Raw genomic sequence first — 22,008 nt, 5'->3', positions numbered from 1 at the left:
AAAGAAGACATCCAGATGGCCAACAGACACATGAAAAAGTGCTCCATACACTCGGCATCAGGGAAATACAAATCAAAACCACAATGAGATATCACCTCACACCAGTCAGAATGGCTAAATCAACAAGTCAGGAAATGACAGAAGCTGGCAAGGATGGGGAGAAAGGGGAACCCTCCTACACTGTTGGTGGAAATGCAAGCTGGTGCAACCACTCTGGAAAACAGCATTGAGGTTCCTCAAAATGTTGAAAATAGAACTGCCCTATGACCCAGCAATTGCACTACTGGGTATTTACCCTAAAGATACAAACGTAGTGATCCAAAGGGGCACGTGCACCCGAATGTCTTTGTTTTTTTAAAATTTATTTGACAGAGATCACAAGTAGGCAGAGAGGCAGGTGGGGGTGGGGGAAGCAGGCTCCCCGCTGAGCAGAGAGCCCGATGCAGGGCTCAATCCCAGGACCCTGGGACCATGACCTGAGCCAAAGGCAGAGGCTCTAACCCACTGAGCCACCCAGGCACCCCACATTTTAATTTTCTTAATGGTGTCCTTTAATGAGCAATAGTTTCCCTTTTGATTAACTTAAACACATTCATTTTTGGGTAAAGGGGTCGGTATTTTTGTATATCTGTTGTAAAAAAATCTTTGCCACCCACAATGTCTTGACGGTTTTCTCTCATTTTTTTTTAGAAGATTTTATTCATTTATTTATTTATTTGAGAGAGAGAGAGAGAGAGAGAGATAGTGAGTGCAAGCTTCAGAGCATGTGAGTGGTGAGGGGTTGGGCCAGAAGGAGAGGGAGAGAGAATCTCAGGTAAACTCCTGACCAAGCCTGGAGCCCCATGTGGGAGCTAGATCCCAAAATCCAAGATCATGAACTGAGTGGAAACCAAGAGTTCCACACCCTCAACCAACTGGGCCACCCAGGTACCCCTCTCTTATGTTTTTTGCTAGATGTTTTAGCGTTTTAGCTTTTTTGTGTATATCTCGAATCCATTTTGAGTTAATTGTTGTGTATGATAAGAGGTAGGAGTTAAAGCTCAGTTTTTGCCCCTCACATTAATACCCAATTATTCCAGCATTACTTTCCAACATATTTAAATAACACAGAAAAAGAAAAATATCTTTTTCTGTGTTATTTAAATATGTTGGTTGGAAGTCAGTTCATGTCCCTATTTAATGTTTGATTTCACTATGACAATAGATTTGTCAATTTTTGCCTAAGAGCTTTTAAGCTGAATTCCTGGGTTTATACAATTTTAAAATTATAATGTCTTAAAGAGGAATTAAGTTATTTTTTAATTATTCTGTGAGTTCTTTTTAACTCAAATAATGCATTTTCCTTTAAAATGAGTTCTGACTTGGGTGCCTGGGTAATTCAGTTGGTTAAGCATCTGCCTCCAGCTCAGGTCATGATCTCAGAGTCCTGGGATTGAGTCTTGTATCTGGCTCCTTGCTCAGCAAGGAGCTTCTTGTTTCTTCTTCTGCCCCTCTCCCAGGTCTCTCACGTACGCTCTGGTGCTCTCTCTCTCTCAAAAATGATTTAAAAACTCTTTAAAAACAGTGAGTTCTGACTTACATTACTTTGGCTCTATCAGAATTCTTTTTGTTTGTATTTTTTTCTAGTATAGTTTTCCATTCTTTGATTTTTAGTTTTTTTGAATCTTACATGAACACCATATACCCGAGTTACTTTTTAAAAATCCAGCCTGATAATTTTTGTCTTTTAAACAGAAATTTTAGTTTTTAAATGTTTAAGATTGTTGGTATGTTTTGTTTTATTTATACCATCTTATTTTATGCTTTCTTTTCTCCTTTTTGCTGTGTATTTCTGTTATTTTTCTCCTAATCTTGTAGTCTTATTGATTGAATTTTGAAAATTTAATTTTAAAAATTATATTTGGTTATTTGACTATGTCTTTTAGTCAATTTTGTTTATTCTTATTTTTAAATCCATTTTTCATATTTTAAAACTTCACTGTTTTTGTATTTTCTGTATATGATCCAAATACATATCTAATTCTGCTCTCCCTTATTTTTTACTGCATCTATTTCCTTTTGTCTTTCCTGAACATTTTTTTACCACAAAATTATATTTGTTGAACCTTATAACATTCCTTTGAGGCCTGGTTTGAAAGTGCATTATTTCATTTTTTTTTTTTTTTGACAGAGAGAGATCACAAGTAGGCAGAGAGGCAGGCAGAGAGAGAGAGAGAGAGAGAGAGAGAGGAGGAAGCAGGCTCCCTGCTGAGCAGAGAGCCCGATGCGGGACTCGATCCCAGGACCCTGAGATCATGACCTGAGCCGAAGGCAGCGGCTTAACCCACTGAGCCACCCAGGCGCCCGAAAGTGCATTATTTCAAAAAGGATTTGCATTTGTATATGCCTGCCCCCTTGGTAATTCATTAAAATAAACGTCTTGGAGTTTTGGACTTCCTAGTTGGGTAAATTCGTGCTATAACGCCATAGAGCATTTGCTTTGGGTTTGGAATCTTAAAGGAAGTTCATTTTCTACTTCCACTGAGTACCAAAGTTAATACATACACATTTCCTTTTGTTCTCCTTTTATGGTGCAAATGCATTTCTATGTCTCCTTCACACTGAGCTTGTAGTCCTTTGGGGTCTTGCTTTATGTAGGTGTCTCTTTTTCAAGCCTCTACTTTATAAAGCCTCAGGCTTTGTTTTCTGTCCACGGTCTGCCTTGGTGCTCAAAATCTAAACTGGTCACCAGGTTTAATAATAAGTGAGATTTCAGTCAGGCTAATATACTGGTTTCCTGTTCTAACTTTGTTTTTAGTGTGTGAGTGTTCCTTAATTTCTTTTCATTTTAGAAGTAACTTTAAAATGTGTTTTTTTCCCCTCCTCTTCTAATTTGCTCAACATTTTAAATTTTTCTTAATGAAAAGTTTTTCCATAGTGGTTTGTATGCAAAACTGCAGGCGAGGTAAGTGGACCCATATGACCTTTATTTTTTTAGGCTTTTAAATGTCCTAAGCTATAATGATTTTTTAAAGCTATAATGTATAGTTCATCTGAACTCCTACCCATTTTAGACTTTCTCATTAATTTTTAACAAAACAATTGAGCCATGATATTCAGAGGTACAGATAATGATTATGTATAAGAATACAACTCAGAAAGTAATGAAAAAGAATAATTGTATTGGGAGGTATTTAACTGTCCCCTTTGAGATAATATATAGCTTTATGTAGATGAGTTAATTTGTTAAAGAATGATCAGCTTGCCAGGAAATAATCTATTTTTCCTTATGCTATTTCAGAAAAAAAGATGATTTTTCAATAACTTCCTTCCAGTGCCTGAAGAGGTCTTTAAGAAATGTGCTTTATGATATGTATTCTCTATAATTGACTTGAAATTTAATATTTGAGACTTAAAATCTAGGATTTAAATACTGCATCATTTTTTCCCCAAATTTGTCCCCAACCATGTGTGCTAGCTCACTAAATGCCATTTATTTGCCCAGGTGTTTAATCCAGAAACCTAAAAGTCATCCTTGAATCTTGTCTTCTATCAACACATCCATTTGCAAAAGTTTCATGTGCTCAACTTCTTCAGTGTCTCTAGAAGTTATTGGGTTCTTTCCATTCCCATTCTTTGATAGGATTATGCAAGTGGTCACTTTGTCTTCATTCTTGCACCCTTCCCTTAATTCATCAGGAAAAGTGATTTCCTCAGTTGAGAAGAAAACTTAGTGGGGTTCTTGAATAAACATGGCAACACATTATATTTTCAACCCTAATCTCTTTAGTAGCATTTATGAGTGTTCAAAAGCACTCATGCTGTTTCCTTGTAAAGTAAAAGACCCTAGAAACTTATGCCTAATTCTAAGTACAAAGAAAACTGACAATAATGAGGCCAGATACTTAACATAGACATGTGATTCCATGTTAAATTAATTTTCTTTTCAGAAGAAAAAGTAGTTTGGATATTTATGTTTAGAGATATGCATCAGGGAAAGAAGATGGGATCTGGATGAACTTAAGAGAAGAAAACTATCTTTTCATAATTTGTATTCGCCTGAGTTAGCTGTACACAATTGATCTCATTAATTAAGACAAGGAGGAAAGAAGGGAGTTTGGGGGCAAGTTCAAAGACAACGTGTTCATATATGACATGTACCCTAAAATCACAAGTGTATTACTGTGAGACACTATGAATAAAAAAGAAAAAGTAAAAAGGAACACTAGGAATCAGATACTATGGCCACACTGCCTGGTTTGAAATTCAAGATCACAGCTTTTTTAGATGTATGATCTTGGGAAAGAAACTTAAAACTCTCTTGTCCTCTAGTCTCTGATTAAAGAAATATATATATAGTGATGTCTACTTCATAGAGATGTGAAGATTCACTTAACAGATATATTTAATGAACTGGCCCATGACTAATTACGACACAAGTATGAACCATCTTTTCTTAATTAAAATTCACTCATAAAAAGTCTTTATTATTTTCTGTGTGCCAGAGTCTGCTTGAGTTTTTCCTAGTGAAGCTCTGTGCAACAGGATCTCTGCCTTCAGAATTAACCATGGAGATCCACAGTGTAAAAGCCCACATATGGACAGATTAGACAGCTCAGACAATGATGGTGATAAATACTCCAAAGGAGAGTAAGCAGGACAGGGCGGCAGTGGTTATGGAGAGAAAGTGATACATTTGAGTAACTGACAGAACTCACTGATGTATTAACATGGTAAAGACAGTCATCAAGGAGAATTAGTGCTGGTATAAACTACTGGATAGAAATTAGGGACTGTGGTGATATAAATAATGTCCCACAAGAAGGTAACCATGTCCTAAAAAATAGACACCATACATAGAACCTTCTCTGCCCACAAAAGGATCAAGTTAGATTAGAAATCTGTCACAGGGAAAACTGGAAAATTTACAAATGTGGAAATGAAACAACATACTCAAAAATCCAGTGGATCAAAGAAGAAATTATAAGGGGAAGTTAGAAAAAAATCTTGAGACAAATGGATATGAAAACCCAACTCAGTAAAATGCAGAGGAGACAGCAAACGAAGTGTGATAGGGGAAATTTAGAGCAACAAACACATGAAAAGAGAAGACAGATCTAGTGGTGCTGGGTGGCTCATTAGGTCTCTGACTCTTCATTTTGGCTCAGGTCATGATCTCAGGGTTATGAGATGGAGCCATGCATCAGGTTCCTCACAAAGCATGAAGCTTGCTTAAGATTCTCTCTCTCCCTCTCCTTCTGCCCCTACCTCCCCCCGCCACATGAGTGTGCCCTCTCATTCTCTTTCAAAACAAAAATAAAAACAAAAAACAAACAAAACAAAACAAAACCAGCTCAAATTAACAACCTAACTTTATAACTTTAAGGAACAAAACTTTAGTTGTATTGTCTAAGAAAGCAAAAAAAAAAAAAAAAAAAAAAAGAGAGAAAGACAACTAAAAAGTCAGATATGAAAGTGGGTATATTACAGCTGATACTGCAGAAATAAAAAGGATTATAAGAAAGTTATTATAAATAATCCTCAGATTATAAGAAAGTTATTATAAATAATCCTCACACCAGTCAGAATGGCTAGTATCAAACAGACAAGAAATAACAAGCTTTGGTGAGGATGCAGAGATAAAGAAAACCTCGTGCACTGTTGGTGGGAGAATAAACGGTGCAGCCACTCTGGAAAACAGTATGGAGAGTCCTCAGAAAATTAAAGATAGAAATTCCATATAAGCCAGTAATTCTACCTTTGGGTATTTACCCAAAGAAAATGAAAACACTAATTCTTAAAGATATCTGCATCCCAGTGCTTACTGTGTTTATTGCAACACTATTTACAATATCTAAGATATGGAAGTAACCTGTGTCCATCAATAGATAAATGGATAAAGAAGATACAGTGTGTGCATGTGTGCGTGTGTGTAACAGAATATTACTCACCCATAAAAAACGAACTCTTCTCATTTTTGACAACACAGGTGGACCTAGAGGATATTATGCTCATTGAAATAAGTCAGACAAAGAGAGACAATGTGATTTCATTTATATGTGGAGTTACAAAGAAGCAAACAAAAAGAGAAATGGAAACAGACTCATGAACACAGAGAATACACTGGAAGCTGTGGGTGGTAGAGGGATGAATGAAATAGTAAAGAGGATTAAGAAGTACCAACTTCCAGTAACAAAATAAGTTATGGGGATTAAAAGTGGAGCATGGGGATATAGTCAAGTTCACTAAAATAACTGTATGGTGACAGACGGCAACTTCATTTGTCATGGAGAGCCTTGTGCAATGTATAAAACCGTTAAATCACTATATTGTGCACCTGAAACTAATATAACATTGTATGTCAACTATACCTCAACAAAAATTTTAAAAATCTGTATGCTAACAAATTGTATAACCTAAATGAAATGTACAAATTCCTAGAAACACAAAGCTTACAAAGACTGAATCACAAAGAAATAGAAATCCTAAAAATATCTACGATTAGTAAGGACACCGAATCAATAATCAAAAATATCCCCCCAAAAAGAAGCGATGGATGTTATGGTTGCACTGGCAAACTCTACGAAACGTTTAAAGAAGAACTAACATCAATCTTCATATTCTCCAAGAAGTGAATTGGAGGGAAGACTTCCTAACATACAGTTTGAGGTGTAACTCATTCTTTGCTACCAAAGCCAGACAAAAACACACAGATACAAAAACAAAACTACAGACCAATTTCTCTTATGAACACCGACATAAAAATTCTCAATAAAGCAGCAAACCGAATTCACAAACATAAAAGGCATTCAAATCAGAGAAGAAGAAATACAATCATTTCTGATTGCAGATGATACATCTTCCTTCTCTGTAGAAAACCCTAAAGATTCTACACACACATACAAGAGAGCCTGTTTTAAAAGTCGCATGATACAAAGTCAACACAAAGAAAGGTAGCTGCATTTCTATATATTAGCAATGTAAAATCTGAAAAGGAAATTAAGAAAGCAACCCATGTACAATAGTATCAAAAATAATTAACTCAATTGAGAGGGTAAAAGACTTACACAATAACAAAAACCAGAACACACTCCTGAAAGAATTAAAGAAGACATAAATAAATGGAAACACATCCCAGGTTCATGGATTGGAAGACTTAGTACTGTTAAGATGTCAATGTTATCAAATTTTGATCTACAAATTCAGTGCAATCCTTAGCAAATTTCCAATGGCCTTTTTTACAGAAATAATTAAACCTTTCTAAAATTCATATGGAATTTCATGTAACCCTGAATAACCAGAACAAACTGGAAAAAGAGGAACAAAGCTGGCAATTCACACTTCCTGATATGAAAACTTACTAGAAAGCTAATGTAATCAAAACAGTGTGCTGCGGACATAAAAACAGAGATATACATAAACAATGAATGCTGGGAACACTGAAAAGAAACAAAATAAAATAAAATGAAAACAAAACAAAAAAACAGATATATAGACAAATGGAATAGAATAGAGACTTCAGCATACTTCAGCATATGCCTTTGCATACGGAGCCAAATTACTTTCTGCAAGGGTGCCAGGATTGTTCAACAGAGAAAGAACACTCTTTCTATCAGTGGTACTGGGAAAACGGAGTATCCACATGCAGAAAAATGAAGTTGTACACTTGACTAACACTATCTACAAAAATTAACTCAAATGGATCAAAGATCTAAATGTAAGACCTGAAACCATAAACGTCTTAGAAGCAAACATAAGGCAAAAGCTTTACAATATTGAATTCGGCAGTGACTCCTTGGACATGACATCAAAGGCACAGGTGACAAAAGAAAAACAGATAAACTTCATGAAAATAAAAAACTTTTGTGTATCAAAAGATACCAGTAACAGAATGGGAAAAAAATTTTGAAATCATTTATCTCATAAGGGGTTAATATCCAGAACATACAACGACCTCCTAAAACTTATCGTCATCAACAGCCACAATGAATCAAGTAACTTATTTCAAAAATGGACAGAAGACTTGAATAGACATTTCTTCATAGAAGATATGTCAATGACCAAGAAGTACATGAAAAGATTTTCAGCTTCACTAATCATTAGGAAGGTGCAAAACAAAACCACACAAAAAATCACCTCACACCCATTAAGATGGCTACTACCAGAATAAAGGGAAAACCACAAGAGTTGGTAAGAGCTGGGACACTGGGTGCCTCAGTCAGTTAAACATCTGTCTTCGGCTTAGGTCAAGATCCCAGGGTCCTGGGATTGAGTCCTGTGTGGGACTCCCTACTTAGTGGGCAGCCTGTTCTTCTCCCTCTGCCCCTCCCCACTGCTACTGTTTGCTCTCTCTCTCTTGCTGTCTATCTCTCTCAAATAAATAAATAAAAACTTTTTTTTTTTAAAGAGTTAGTAAAAAATACAGAAACTGGAACCCTTGCACACTGTTGGTGGTAATGGAAAATAATGCAGAACTGTGGAAAAGGGTGTGGCCATTCAAAAAAAATGAGAAATAGAATTACCATAAGATACAGAAATTCTACCTCTGGGAATCTATTCAAAAGAATGAAAAGCTGGATCTTGAAGAGACATCTGTACAATCTATACACCCATGTTCACAGTAGTATTATTCACAACAGCTAACAAGTGGAAGCAGCCCAAGTATCCATGAATGAATGAATGAATAAGCAAAATGTGGTCTATGTATATAATGAAATATTATTTGGCCTTAAAAAGGAAAGAAATTTTGACACATGCAATAGCATGATTAATTATTGAGAACATTATCTTAAGTGATATATGATAGTCACAAAAGAACAGCTATTATTGTTATGAAAGAACAAAAGAAGAGATTCTGCATATAGAGAATATCCACATGTGCAGAGTGGTCAAATTCATGAAGATAGAAAGCCTTGGTGGCTACCAAGGGATGGGAGGAGAAGGGAATGGAGTGTTACCGTTAATGGAGACAGAGTTTCAGTTTTGCAAGATGAGAACCATTCTGGAGTTGGATGGCAGTGGTGGTTGTAAAACAAAGTGATACACTCAGAGCCACTGAAATGTACACTTAACATAGTTAAGATGGTAAATTTTATGTTGCATGTATTTCAACTCAGTTAAAAAATAAATGCTATTAATGAAAAAAAAAAAGATACCAGTTTCTGAATCCCTGGAACCTACAAATGCCAACTTATATGGCAAATAAATAAATAACTTGGCAGATATTGTTAAGGATCTTGACATGGGGAGATTATTCTGGATAGTCCAAGTGGGTCTGAAATACAATCACATATGTCCTTATAAGAGGTAGGAGGAGAGAGCTTTGAAGACAGACAAACAGGAGATGTCAAAGACACTAGGGAGGCAGGCAGTGGAATGATGCAGTCGCAAGCCAAAGAATGCTAGCCGCTGCCAGGAGCTGGAGAAGGCAAGGAATAGGATCTCCAGAGAGAGCACAGCTTTGCAGATGCCTTGATTTTTGGTCCAGTGAAACCATTATGGCCTCCAGAACTGTGAGAGAATATGTTTAAAACACTAGATGAGTGATACTTGATAGAGAAGTCCTAAGACACTCATACAGTGACACAGATTATAGTGGGGTAAACTGAAGGAGGAAGAAGTTTCAGCATGGGGTGGGAATACAATTTTTGACTTAGACTTATTATTTCTGAGGTACACAAGAAATTTGATAATTTATACCCAATAAACATGTCAAGCAATGGAGCTAGATGGGATACCCTAGGGAGACAAGACAGCAAGGAAGGGGGCAGGGCCCAGGCTTGAAACCCACAGTACGGGAACATAGAGAAAACATGTAGGGGAAGAGAATCCATTGGAAGAGACCAGTAAGGGACATCCAATGAAGCAGGGAGCCTCAAGTCTTCCAGGTCAAAAGAAGAAAGTATTGAATGAATGGTGACCATTGGATGTATTAATATGGAGGCATTTATTGACCTTATATTAACTCCCTTTGACAGAAGGGAGACAGAAACAAAACTGGATTGGTCGAAGAGCCTAGGAAGTAAGGAATTAGAGCATGGAGATGCCCCATTTGTAAAACTGGCTGGTTCTTTTAGCCACATTTGTTAAGTTATTAAAAATCATAGTACATTGTGGTTTTGATTTGTAATTGCACTATTGGGTATTTACCCTAAAGATACAAATGTAATGATCCAAAGGGGCACGTGCACCCGAATGTTTATAGAAGCAATGTCCACAATAGCCAAACTATGGAAAGAACCTAGATGTCCATCAACAGATGAATGGATCAAGAAGATGTGGTATATATACACAATGGAATACTATGCAGCCATCAGAAGAAATGAAATCTTGCCATTTGCGACAACATGGATGGAACTAGAGCGTATCATGCTTAGCGAAATAAGTCAAGCAGAGAAAGACAACTATCATATGATCTCCCTGATATGAGGAAGTGGTGATGCAACATGGGGGCTTAAGTGGGTAGGAGAAGTATCAATGAAACAAGATGGGATTGGGAGGGAGACAAACCATAAGTGACTCTTAATCTCACAAAACAAACTGAGGGTTGCTGGGGGGAGGGGGTTTGGGAGAAGGGAGTGGGATTATAGACATTGGGGAGGGTATGTGCTTTGGTGAGTGCTGTGAAGTGTGTAAACCTGGTGATTCACAGACCTGTACCCCTGGGGATAAAAACATGTTTATAAAAAATAAAAAATTAAAAAAAAATCATAGTACAAGGGGTGCCTGGGTGGCTCAGAGCGTTAAGCCTCTGCTTTCAGCGCAGGTTATGATCTCAGGGTCCTGGGATCGAGCCCAGCATCGGGCTCTCTGCTCAGTGAGAGTCTGCTTCCTCCTCTCTCTCTCTCTCTGCCTGCCTCTCTGCCTACTTGTGATCTCTGTCTATCAAATAAATAAATAAAATTTTAAAAAAAATCATAGTACAATATCAAGTTTTACATAATATGAGAACATTCCATTTGAGGCATCCATATTCCTTTCCAGTTTGGAAAAAAGAAAACATATTCCCACATGTAAGAGCCAATTATTGGCTATTGAATGAATATCCTGAAATTGTCCAGGTTTCGCACAGTGTCTTCAAAAACCGGGGATTAGTTTTAATCACACTTTGGATTATCTGGGATGATTCACTTGCACTTAAAATGAATTTAAAAACCTAGCTGGTAAAGGTAAATGAAATGAAATTAATTAGTAATAACAAACTAATGAGTGTGTCACATGACAAAGGATTTCTTTCACTGTCCCCTTTCCTCATATTTTCCTACTCCTAGAAAGCAAACCCTAATGAGAAAAATAATTCAATCCAAGAGCAGACTATTTTTAATGTTGCAAAGTAGAAACAATCATATAATGTTGGGTTATTTTCCATGTACAAAGTGTTTCCCTTGGGATATTATTTCTTTTGAGAAAGAATAATGAGAACATTATTTCTGTTAAGAAAAAAAGAGACATGTGGGCTTTCTTTAAAGATAATGTAAATACAATGTTTAAATTCTGGGAGAAGCTTTACTCTTTTATCAGACCTAATCACATTAGATCCCTTTATCCAGGGATGCCATGACTATAGACAATCATTTCACATGACTTAATGGGTTTCTAATTTTGATATATAAACAATACATATTTTGGCAACTGTGTATTTTCTTTTACATATTTAAAATCACTAACTAGCCTAATTAAAAGAGCTGAAACAATTCTTTCCACATACAACACTAAAAAATTTAAAATACTCTCTTCATAGGTGAAAATACCTTAAGTGAGGCAAGAGACAGTTCCCCTTAAGAGATTAAATCTGTTCAGTATATCAGAATGTTTTTGAGAATCCCACAAGATTTTCTATTTGTAAAGTAATCATTCATATATATGTATATATATACACACATATATGCATTTGCACATGCAATAAATATATATGTGTATGTATGTATGAAACAAATATATTTATGAAATATATATGTGCATATGTATGAAATAAAACACACCTAAACCCTCCAATGAATTTTTTTTTTAAAACATGGACTAACATGTGGAAGCAATTTATACTCTCCCAAAAACATAGACAACCAGATTGCTTTTGCTCTGGTAAGTCCCTGGGAGAGAAGGAAAGAAATTCCTACTTGATATGACAGGAGGTGCTTCCTGGGAAATTCAAACATGTAACTAGAAACATTGATGTCCTCGTCATCAGACAACTGTCAGGGTGGAGGGAGGGGGACTCGTACTTGGATTGGCTCTGTGTCAGGTTACCTAAATAGCTATGTGCCGGCTTTTCCTCCACAACTTTGATTCTTCTTGCTCCAGCAGGTATCACCAGCACTTCTACATAACCTGTAAGAGTCAATAAAACAAGAAATAAATCACGAGTTCTTTTAAGATCTCTTTTCTTAATTGACTTGTCCCCACCCCCTTTCCTTTTGGTTTTGGTTTTTGCTATGAAATTTCAATAATACGCAAAGAAAGAAAGTTGTATACAAAAGCTGTCATAATTTCAAGTGGAGAATTTTCTTGGAAATATGTTGAGTCTATGGCACTATTATAAGGGAAAGCAGGTAATTGTATGTTATGTTAAAAAAAAAAAAGCGAAGTTCATTGATAGCTTATGAAGTAGAGTGAAAAAAAGCACAATTGTCCAGCCCATTCAGAAACACAGTAGATCTTGGAACAAAGCAAATAGCCTCAGATTTTGTTCATGAAACCCCTTTAAGTTAGAATGTGTGGGGAAGAAGGAAAAGCAGCTGGAGAGAATACAGCTGGCGGGATCAGGTCTCTGGGTGGCTGAGTGTAGGACAAGAGAGACCAAGTACTCCCTTAGGAAACTAACAAAGGGTTTGGAAACTGGGGCTGAAGACAAATAAGTGTCAGGCCACACCAAGAAATCTGGCGTATCAAGGTGAATTGGGATAAATCAGAGGGGGAGACGAACCATGAGAGACTGTGGACTCTGAGAAACAAACTGAGGGTTTTGGAGGGGAAGGGGGTGTGAGAATGGGTGAGACTGGTGGTGGGTATTATGGAAGGGATGTGTTGCATGGAGTACTGGGTGTGGTGCATAAACAATGAATCTTGGAACACTGAAAAAATAAAATTAAATTAAAAAAATAAAAAATAAAAAAACAGCTAGAAGGAAGACACATGTAGATGTTTCTTAGGAAAGATTTTTCAGCAGACGATACGAATGTAATAAAATGAAATAAGATAATAAAATAAAATGAGACAGAAGAGAGTGTGCAGAAGAAGTAAAAATTAAGACTTTAGTGCAGAATAGTGATAGACACCTTATAGCTGAATAGTTACATCTTAAATTATAAAACATATGATATATATAATAATATTTAATATTCTTCTCAATATCTGGGTAGTTCCATATATCTGATGAGAGTCTAACTTCAAAGTTAGGGGGTGTTTTTTGGAATTTTTAAAAAAGTTTTTATTTAAATTCCAATAGATAACATAGAGTGTAATATTAGTTCCAGGTGTAGAATTTAGTGATACATCACGTACATACAACACCCAGTGATCATCACTACAATTACCCTCCTTAATGTCCATGGATGATGGGCAAAGTTAGTTTTAAAAAGGCACAATAGGGGTGCCTGGTGGCTCAGTGGGTTAAAGCCTCTGCCTTCGGTTCGGGTCACGATCCCAGGGTCCTGGGTTCAAGTCCTGCATCAGGCTCTCTGCTCAGCAGGGAGCCTGCTTCCTCCTCTCTCTCTGCCTGCTTCTCTGCCTATTTGTGATCTCTGTCTGTCAAATAAATAATTAAAAAATCTTAAAAAAAATAAAAATAAAATAAAAAGGCACTATAACGAATCCCAGAATTGTCATCTGTTGCCTAATTATTCAAATTCCTGAAAAGGTTTACAATTATTGGTATATAGCCAAAGGTAGCATACACCCCACCTGGGGGCAGTGGCTGGAATTTGGGGCATGAGCTTTTCAAATAATAATTTCTATTAGCAAATGCTGCTCATCCAATTTAACCATTTTTAGTAACACCAAACCACACAAGCACTATCACTTTGATACATGAACAAAATAGGCAGTAATGAAAATAGAAACAAATGCTTACTGCCAATGTATACACAAAAGTACAGTAAGAAGATCTGGGCACTCAGTGAGCTCATAATGAAATTGGGAAGAAAAGGCAAAAATACCTTGCACAAATATGACTTCAAAAAACTTCCAAAATTATGTAAAAGAGATCATATGCAAGATGATATGGTTAATTCCCTGCTTAGGAGTATAAACCCATGTTTCAACTGTCCTCTTAACCTGATCACATCTCACTCGAAAGGTTCACTGCTCTTTTTAATTCATAGAAGTGGGATTTTTTTTTTCTTGTTTTCCTTTTAAAGTGTTATATACATGACTCATGTTTGAGAAACACTAGCATCAGCCAGAATCACTCTAATTCACAAAACATTTCAGAGAGTCAAGAAAGCTTCACCAAAAAATAAACAGATGAACCATCTCTGAAGAATGGGCAGGATTTGGATATGTATAGAAAAAGTATGAGTTTGCTGTATGAAAGGGAAAGTAAGAGACTCAGTAATATTTTTAGTAGCATGTCAATAAAATAATTCAGTCAGAAAGAGGAGATGTTAGAATATGTCTCTGCTAAAGAGGGTTTTAATGCATGCCCAATACACTGAAGTGATTCATGTGAACAATGTCTTGGGAAAGCTTTTTAAATTAAATTAAATTAATTTATTTATTTGACACAGAGAGAGAGAGAGAAAGAGATATCAATCACAAGTAGGTAGAAAGGCAGGCAGAGAGAGAGGGGAAAGCAGGCTCCCCGCTGAGCAGACTGCCCTAGGAAGGGTTTGATCTCAGGACCCTGAGATCATGACCTGAGCCAAAGGCAGAGGCTCAACCCACTGAGCCATCCAGGCACCCCTGGCTTGGAGAAGCTTTATCTGACAGCAGTATTCAGGATGCCTGGGGATATAGTTGTACATAACAGTTACCAGAAAGCTAATGTAAAAATCCCAGGAATATGAGAGGCTAAGGAAGAAAGACTATAGGGCCCTGTGAAGAAAAAAAAAAAAAAATTCTGAACTTGATAACCAGTAGAAAGTGGGGAAATAAACACTGAACACAAATGCATTCTTCTTACTTCTGTGAGAATGCAGCCATAGTTTGTAAGAACATGGAAGTCAAGTTTTGGTAGTAATCTGATAAGTTTGACTTTGCAATTTGCACTTAATAAAACTACGTAACACATTAGTAAAAATATCTGCTAAGAACTGTGGAACTTCTGGAACTCCAGACAAAAACAGGTGAGGGGAGTACTTTTGTGAGGCAGTAATATCAGCCATGGAAGTAACTGGAGAAAACGAAGAGAAGGACTCAACCTAGGACAGCCATAGTTTTCAACAGGCTGAAAATAAAAAAGAATCCAGAGAAGGAATCATCACAAGAAGATGGAGATCTGTTTTGGTGAGATGGAATCCTATGGATTGGATTATCTCTAACAGAGCCGTTGGTCAGTGGTGTCAAAAGCTATACAATAATCAAAGAGAAAGGTGACAACGGATAGCCCATCAGGTTACAATCAAGAGGTGACTGTTCATCTCTGAGCAAAGGAATTTAGTGAAGTATTTGGAGATGATGTTAAATTTCAGGATGTTAAGAAAGAAGAGTCTAGAGAGAGAGAGAAATGGAGTAACTGTCAATTCCTATTTGGGTTTAGCAGTAAACTCAGGAGTTTGCTGTGCATTAGGACACCAATTATATCTAAAGTTCATAGATTCATCTGGAGCAATTCTCTATTACTCAGCTGGAATGGCTTAAAGGACAGATTAGTTAGACTGAGTTTAAAGAAGAAAGGGAGGGAGAGAAATACTGAGCGAAGACATTTGAAGTCTTAGCCATAGTCAATGACTGGGGGGCCTAAATAGTTTTCAATAATTAAATCACTTAGCACAATTAAGAATGCACTTTTGGGCAAGTTTTGATTTAAATTCCAGTTAGATAACATATATTTAAATCAGTGAATACGAGGGTGGCCATTGCCAAGTTTAGCAGTTTATGAATAAAGTCTGTGATGTCAATGTCGTAAATTTGATCCTCATGTTGGATAGTTGGTTTTGTACACAGAAACATCCTACTTGGGGCACCTGGGTGGCTCAGTGGGTTAGGCATCTGCCTTTGGCTCGGGTCATGATCCCAGGGTCCTGGGATCGAGCCCCGCATCGGGCTCTCTGCTCAGCAGGGAGCCTGCTTCCACCCTCTCTCTGCCTGCCTCTCTGCCTACTTTAGATCTCTGTCTGTCAAATAAAGAAATAAAATCTTAGGAAAAAAAAAAAAAAGAAACATCCTACTTAACAGAGATCCCGTTCTTAAGCAGACCTCTTAAAATTCCAACAGCAGTCATTATCTTCATGATAGTAATAATGATAAATTTCACATTTTGAACAGTTGCTATGTGCTAGACACTATTATAGGCAATTGACATAAATTTTTCATTTAATTGTAATGATAACATCCATGGTAGATACTACATTTCTCACTTGATAGATGAGAAAATAAAGGTAGAGGGAAGAAAAAAAATACCATTTTCAAGACTGCTTTGTCAGTAATTAGCTGACTTCAGAGCTGTCTGATTCTACCATGGGCTTCTAGCTATGACCCGCTGTTTCTATTTCATAAAATAGAATACGTAACAGTATAACTCTCCTCCTTCTGTGCCAAACATACAAACAAAAAGTCTAAGAGCATGTGTTCCTTATACAGGATCAGTATCATCATCTCTTCCATTAAGAATAACACATTTGGGGCACCTGTGTGGCTCAGTGGGCTAAGCCTCTGTCTTTGGCTCTGGTCATGATCTCAGAGTCCTGGGATTGAGCCCTACATTGGGCTCTCTGCTCAGCAGGGAGCCTACTTCCCTCTCTCTCTCTCTGCCTGCCTCTCTGCTTACTTGTGAGCTCTCTCTCTCTCTCTGTCAAATAAATAAATAAAATCTTTAAAAAAGAGTAACACATTTTATGCTCATTTCTTCCTAGTGTATATGGTTAGCTATCTAATTCCACAACCAGCCAAAAATACAATTTATCTTTAAAAAGTCCTTTAAAAACTTATCCTGCAGCTAGGCAAGTTGAAATGAAAGACATAATCAATGCACTAAGAAAAAAAAAAACCCTCCTCAAGCTTATTTTCTAGCTCCAACAAAAATGATTTAGCAAACTCTAAGTAGAGCACAGGGACTGAAAACACCCACATGTGTCTGCACATGTGTTGCTCATACAATATATACAGTGAGCATGGCCAACTGGACCAAAGAAGCCTTCAATTTCTTCAAGAAATTCTAGGAAGCCCATAAACTCTAAGGATAAAATTGTCTCCAGAGAAACATTCTTAAGTCACAAGGAGAGGAAGCCCATGATATAATTAAGGACTTACACAGGTTTTTGTTTTTTAAACTCGCTAAAAAATAATGTTTTGTTATTAATTATGTTAATAAGTATTAATGGATCACACACTATGCTGGTCATTTGTAATATGGTGTTAAATAAAAGTAGTAATGAGATTTGTCTGGATTCATCTTTTAAAGACTAGTGGGGAAAGAGAGACGAGGAAATGTAAACCTAACAAATGTGATTAGAGCCTCTCTAGGTATGACACTAATATGGTATCCTTAACCAACTTGTTAGTGATGGGAGGTAGAGTTTGCCCAGTGCTCACTGAAGAAGGGCCATTTGAACTGAGATCTAAGTGGTGTCTAGAAATGAGCCAGTGAAGGTAAGAGAAAGCTCACAGAACCATATTTTTAAATACAAGATGCCAGAGGGATCATGGTGAGTTTGAGCATCTATAAGAAATCTAGAAACAAAAGGAATGCTGGTGTGAGATGATGCTGGAAAGACAGGTAGAAACAACACCATGCAGGATCTTATGGTCCAAGCTAACAATTCTGGTCTCTTCACTGAGAGTCACGTGAAACTAGCATAGAGTTGAAAGGAAAAAAGCAACATTATTAGTCTCCGATAATCCCAGTATCTTAGGCGTCTCAGACATTTTCCAAATAATAGCTTCCATTAACATGAATTACCTGTAGAAAATGAACAAATGAACAAAAGTGAAATCAAAGTGCAATAAAAACAAAGGTTTGAACTAGAAATCTGGGGGAAAACGTACCCACACAAATGCAGTCAGACGAAAAGCATCACTAATTTTTAAACTGGCATTTCTGCTTTCTATGCTTAGTGGAAAAACAAACTGTTACTACAACGAAATAAAGATGTTAGTTCTGAATGTATACCAGTAATCTTCAGTGAACTGTTTCCATGCATACTAAATAACCATGCAAGAATATTCTTTAAAAAATTCTTGTATCTTTAAAAAATCTTTGTTCTTTCAGACTTCATTTGAACTTCTATACTGTAAGCCCCCCTCTGCTGCAATCATCCTGTAAAGCTCATTATAATTGTACTTCTTAGTTGAAAGTCTGAAAGGCTATTATGGCAAAGTATGACTTTTCTAAATGAGTACTGGTGGATTTTGACTTGTAGGACCTGTCACATTTTTCACAGCTTTGGAGGTTGAGATTTTGATCTGCAATTTACCCTGGGCTTCAGTTATTTTTAGGCTTCAAAATCTTCAAGCTCACTTATCTTTTATTCAGCTGGGGCCCAGCAAAAGTTTATATTCAGCTTTAGAGGGCTGTATCTACATTTGTTTTTCTGAAGGCCTCTTGTATCTAGAATGAACTCAGTTTTCTTAATTATTCAGACAAAAATGGATCACTGTTTGTATTCAAACTAAAACATTCTTTGGTCTCAGATTTTTTTGATATTTGAAAGAATTTAAAATGGGAAAAAACTGAGGAATATAATAGAAGCATACTAATAATGATGAAAATATAATCATAAATACTAAAGATAGTTGAGAAGACATCCAGGTAAGATGCTAATGTAAATGTCTGCTTACTCCCAGTGTTTTCTACTGGATAGGTGTTTTCTACATAGAAAGCAAACCCGTGGGTTGTTATATGTCAGTACAACAAACCTATCACTTTTTGTTGTGGGTACTTTAAAACTCACACTACGTGGATCTTTCATGGTCATTTCATTCTCACATCCCTGGAGTACCAGTATTTTTTTTTTAATATCTTATTTATTTATTTGACAGACAGAGATCACAAGTAGGCAGAGAGGCAGGCAGAGAGAGAGGAGGAAGCAGGTTCCCTATAGAGCAGAGAGCCCGATGTGGGGCTCGATCCCAGGACCCTGGGATCATGACCTGAGCCGAAGGCAGAGGCTTTAACCCACTGAGCCATCCAGGCGCCCCAGTACCAGTATTTTAAATAAGGATACAAGAGAGGAGAGGATGACTTACCACTATTAATATATCTGGAACTTTATCCTACATTTCCTGACTCTCCCTGTTATCGTTTTCATTATGCTACACTGCTACAGACTCTATTTCCAAAATTGCATTCCTTCAAATTGAATGAAAACATTAAGGAAAAACAAACAAAACTGAAAGCTGAAAACCTGAAGACTGATACTCTCAATATAGCTGCTCCAGGCTGTTACAAATCATTATTCTCCATTAGATATCATGCTTCACATTGGAGAATAAGGTCTGAAGAAACCTGATAACATTAGCGAATGCAAATTAGATTATTCCCTTTCTGCTCCAATATATTAAATGCATAACAGATGACTTCATATTTACATTAATGGGACACGGGCTCTGGTTCCTGTCATATGTATCATATGTCATCACAAAAAAATCACTCAATCCCCATTACAAAAGTCTTCAATTAGGGAGTAAGAACTGTGATTTCTAAGTCAACTGCAGTGTAATCTCTCCGTTCCCAAAGACTGTTAGGATTAGTAATTCTGAAAAAATTTTTAAAAAAATAATTACCTGCTCCTCTAGTATGATTAAAATCCCCTTTAATGATTTTGCATGATTTTCCATTGCCGTTGCACACACCACAGTGATCTTCCCTGGCGAGAGAACCTAATAAACCATCGCAGCCAACTTTCTGTAACAAGAGATTGACAGTAGACCATAAAGTGAGCTTTTTTCCCCCTCCCTTTTTCTTTTTTTAATCACTAATTTAGAACAAACCTATTATCTCCAGACTAGACATATTGAATTGACAGATTAGTAAAAGGTCACATTCTCTGGTGCAAACTAATAGAGCAAGCTCATGTCAAATGATGTCGTCAATAAAGTGACCAAATAGCAGGACAGTGATGAGGGTATTTTTCCCATATTAAGAATTAAATGGTAACCTAAAGCAATTTGGAAAAACGTGATTGGGACAAGTTCAATTTATATAAAACCCAAAGGAAATCACATTTCTATTAAATACAATATTATTAATCGACTTCATCCTACTTAACATAGAACAGATACACTTTGTTATGTGGAAGACTTCACTTCTTAAGGTGGTTGCAAAGCAAAGTCTGATATTAAATATTAACTTTGTGAAAATCAAATGTGAATGTTTATTTTCACTACAATTCACAAATCAGCTTCTATCCCCATCTTCTTTGGCATCCGGCACATGAATGTGGGGAAGGCCGCTTACAACACACGGACCCATGGCTGCTGTAAGAAAATATGAACAGTGGGGAAACGCATTTTAATTTGATTCCAAAAGAATTATGTTAATATGAATTTTCTGGGATAAAATCACTGACTCTTTTCAAGGGATTAATTTTGGTCTCCCATTGATGTTCAGAAAATATGCTAATAATTTGCAAAGTTGTACAGACTCAAAGGGCAGAATTTAGTATGTCAGTATTGTCAGAACTAAATGGCATGATTATTCCATTACCCTTAATCAAGGAGTTGCGAGAGAGATTGATGATAACACCCATTTGTAAGGTTACAGTTATTTTAGAGGAATTTTTAACATCTTAAATAAAACATGAACAAAAACAGAGTCTTTTTCTGTAGTTGGTGTTCAGGTGAGGAAAGTAAGCAGATTATAAAATGCAGCTGTGTGATGAATATTCTGAGAAAGCCAAAATCACATTAAACCTGCATAATAGAGCATCCTTTCCTTTTATCAAGGGGGATCTATCAGTGTCAGAAGTTTGATCTGCAAATCAAAGCTTATTCAGGGAGAAATAAAGAGAATGTCACAGATGAAAGAGGTGGCCACCATAGGAAGTTCTCCAAACACAACAAATGTACAGAAGAGCTCACTAAGCAGCAGCCATAAAAAGACCTGAAAAAAAATTCTTTCATTTATGTACAATTGAGGAAAAAATTATGGTAGCGTTTAGAGTGGTTTTGAAATGATAAACACAACTCTAATGCTCTATCCCTAGCTTTTTTCTTGGCAAATACAGCAAACTCAATGAACAATAGTTAAATGACTGAAAAAATTAGTACCTACTAATTTATTAGTTATTTCCAATCCTTGTAACCAGGATATGACAAGTCTGTAAACCTACAATAAAAGCCAAGGATAGACATGATGTCATGGCTCAACAATCATGCATTTTAAAAATAAGAATAAGAGATTAAAAAAAAAATTGTAACCGATAGTTTCAAGTATCCATACTTATCACAGCACACCCACATATCTCCAAAAGTGGAGGATGAATGACTTTGCAAAGGCAATGTCATTGCTCTGCTGGTGGCCCCCTTTACTACCACTGGCATGTTGGAGATGGGCGGATTGCATGATAATACAGAGAAGGGCTTTTTCTATCCTTTTCCACAACAGAAATATCAGAAGCAAAATGGGTCACAAGGAGAAAGCTATCTATTTCCAAATGTCCTCCTTCAGTTTTGGTGCTGTGTATTTGTGTAGCCAAAGCTGAAAAATAGGAGCTTGCCAGAAAGAAAGGAAAAAAAAAAAAAAAAAAAGTGGCATGCTTTTAATTATATTGAAAGACTGTTTGTAGCATTTTAGTTAAAAAGCCAGCATCTTTAAGTATTCCAATTCTGTCAGAAGGCACAATCCCTTTCATGGAACTTTAATTATAACCATCAGATTCACTGAGCGCTTACGCAGAATTTTGTTGTTGTGTTTAGGGATTCTGTAAAAGATCT

The 22,008-nt window shown here is 36.5% G+C and overlaps 1 protein-coding gene across 1 annotated transcript in view; it reads right to left on the bottom strand.

Moving 5' to 3' along the window:
• Positions 1–22,008, bottom strand: part of ADAMTS19 (ADAM metallopeptidase with thrombospondin type 1 motif 19) — a 251,991-nt gene that overhangs the window by 57,220 nt on the left and 172,763 nt on the right. The window contains exons 14-15 of the mRNA XM_059416340.1: positions 19,858–19,978; positions 12,226–12,306 (exon numbers count right to left, since the gene is read on the bottom strand). Of these exons, the coding sequence (XP_059272323.1) occupies positions 12,226–12,306; positions 19,858–19,978 (202 nt within the window). The remainder of the gene's footprint in view (positions 1–12,225; positions 12,307–19,857; positions 19,979–22,008) is intronic.

This window comes from Mustela nigripes, chromosome 12 (assembly GCF_022355385.1).
Source record: "Mustela nigripes isolate SB6536 chromosome 12, MUSNIG.SB6536, whole genome shotgun sequence".
Classification (NCBI taxonomy): Eukaryota; Metazoa; Chordata; class Mammalia; order Carnivora; family Mustelidae; genus Mustela; species Mustela nigripes.
Note: the sequence above shows the minus strand (reverse complement) of the source record. Positions and strands in the feature narration are given on the sequence as shown.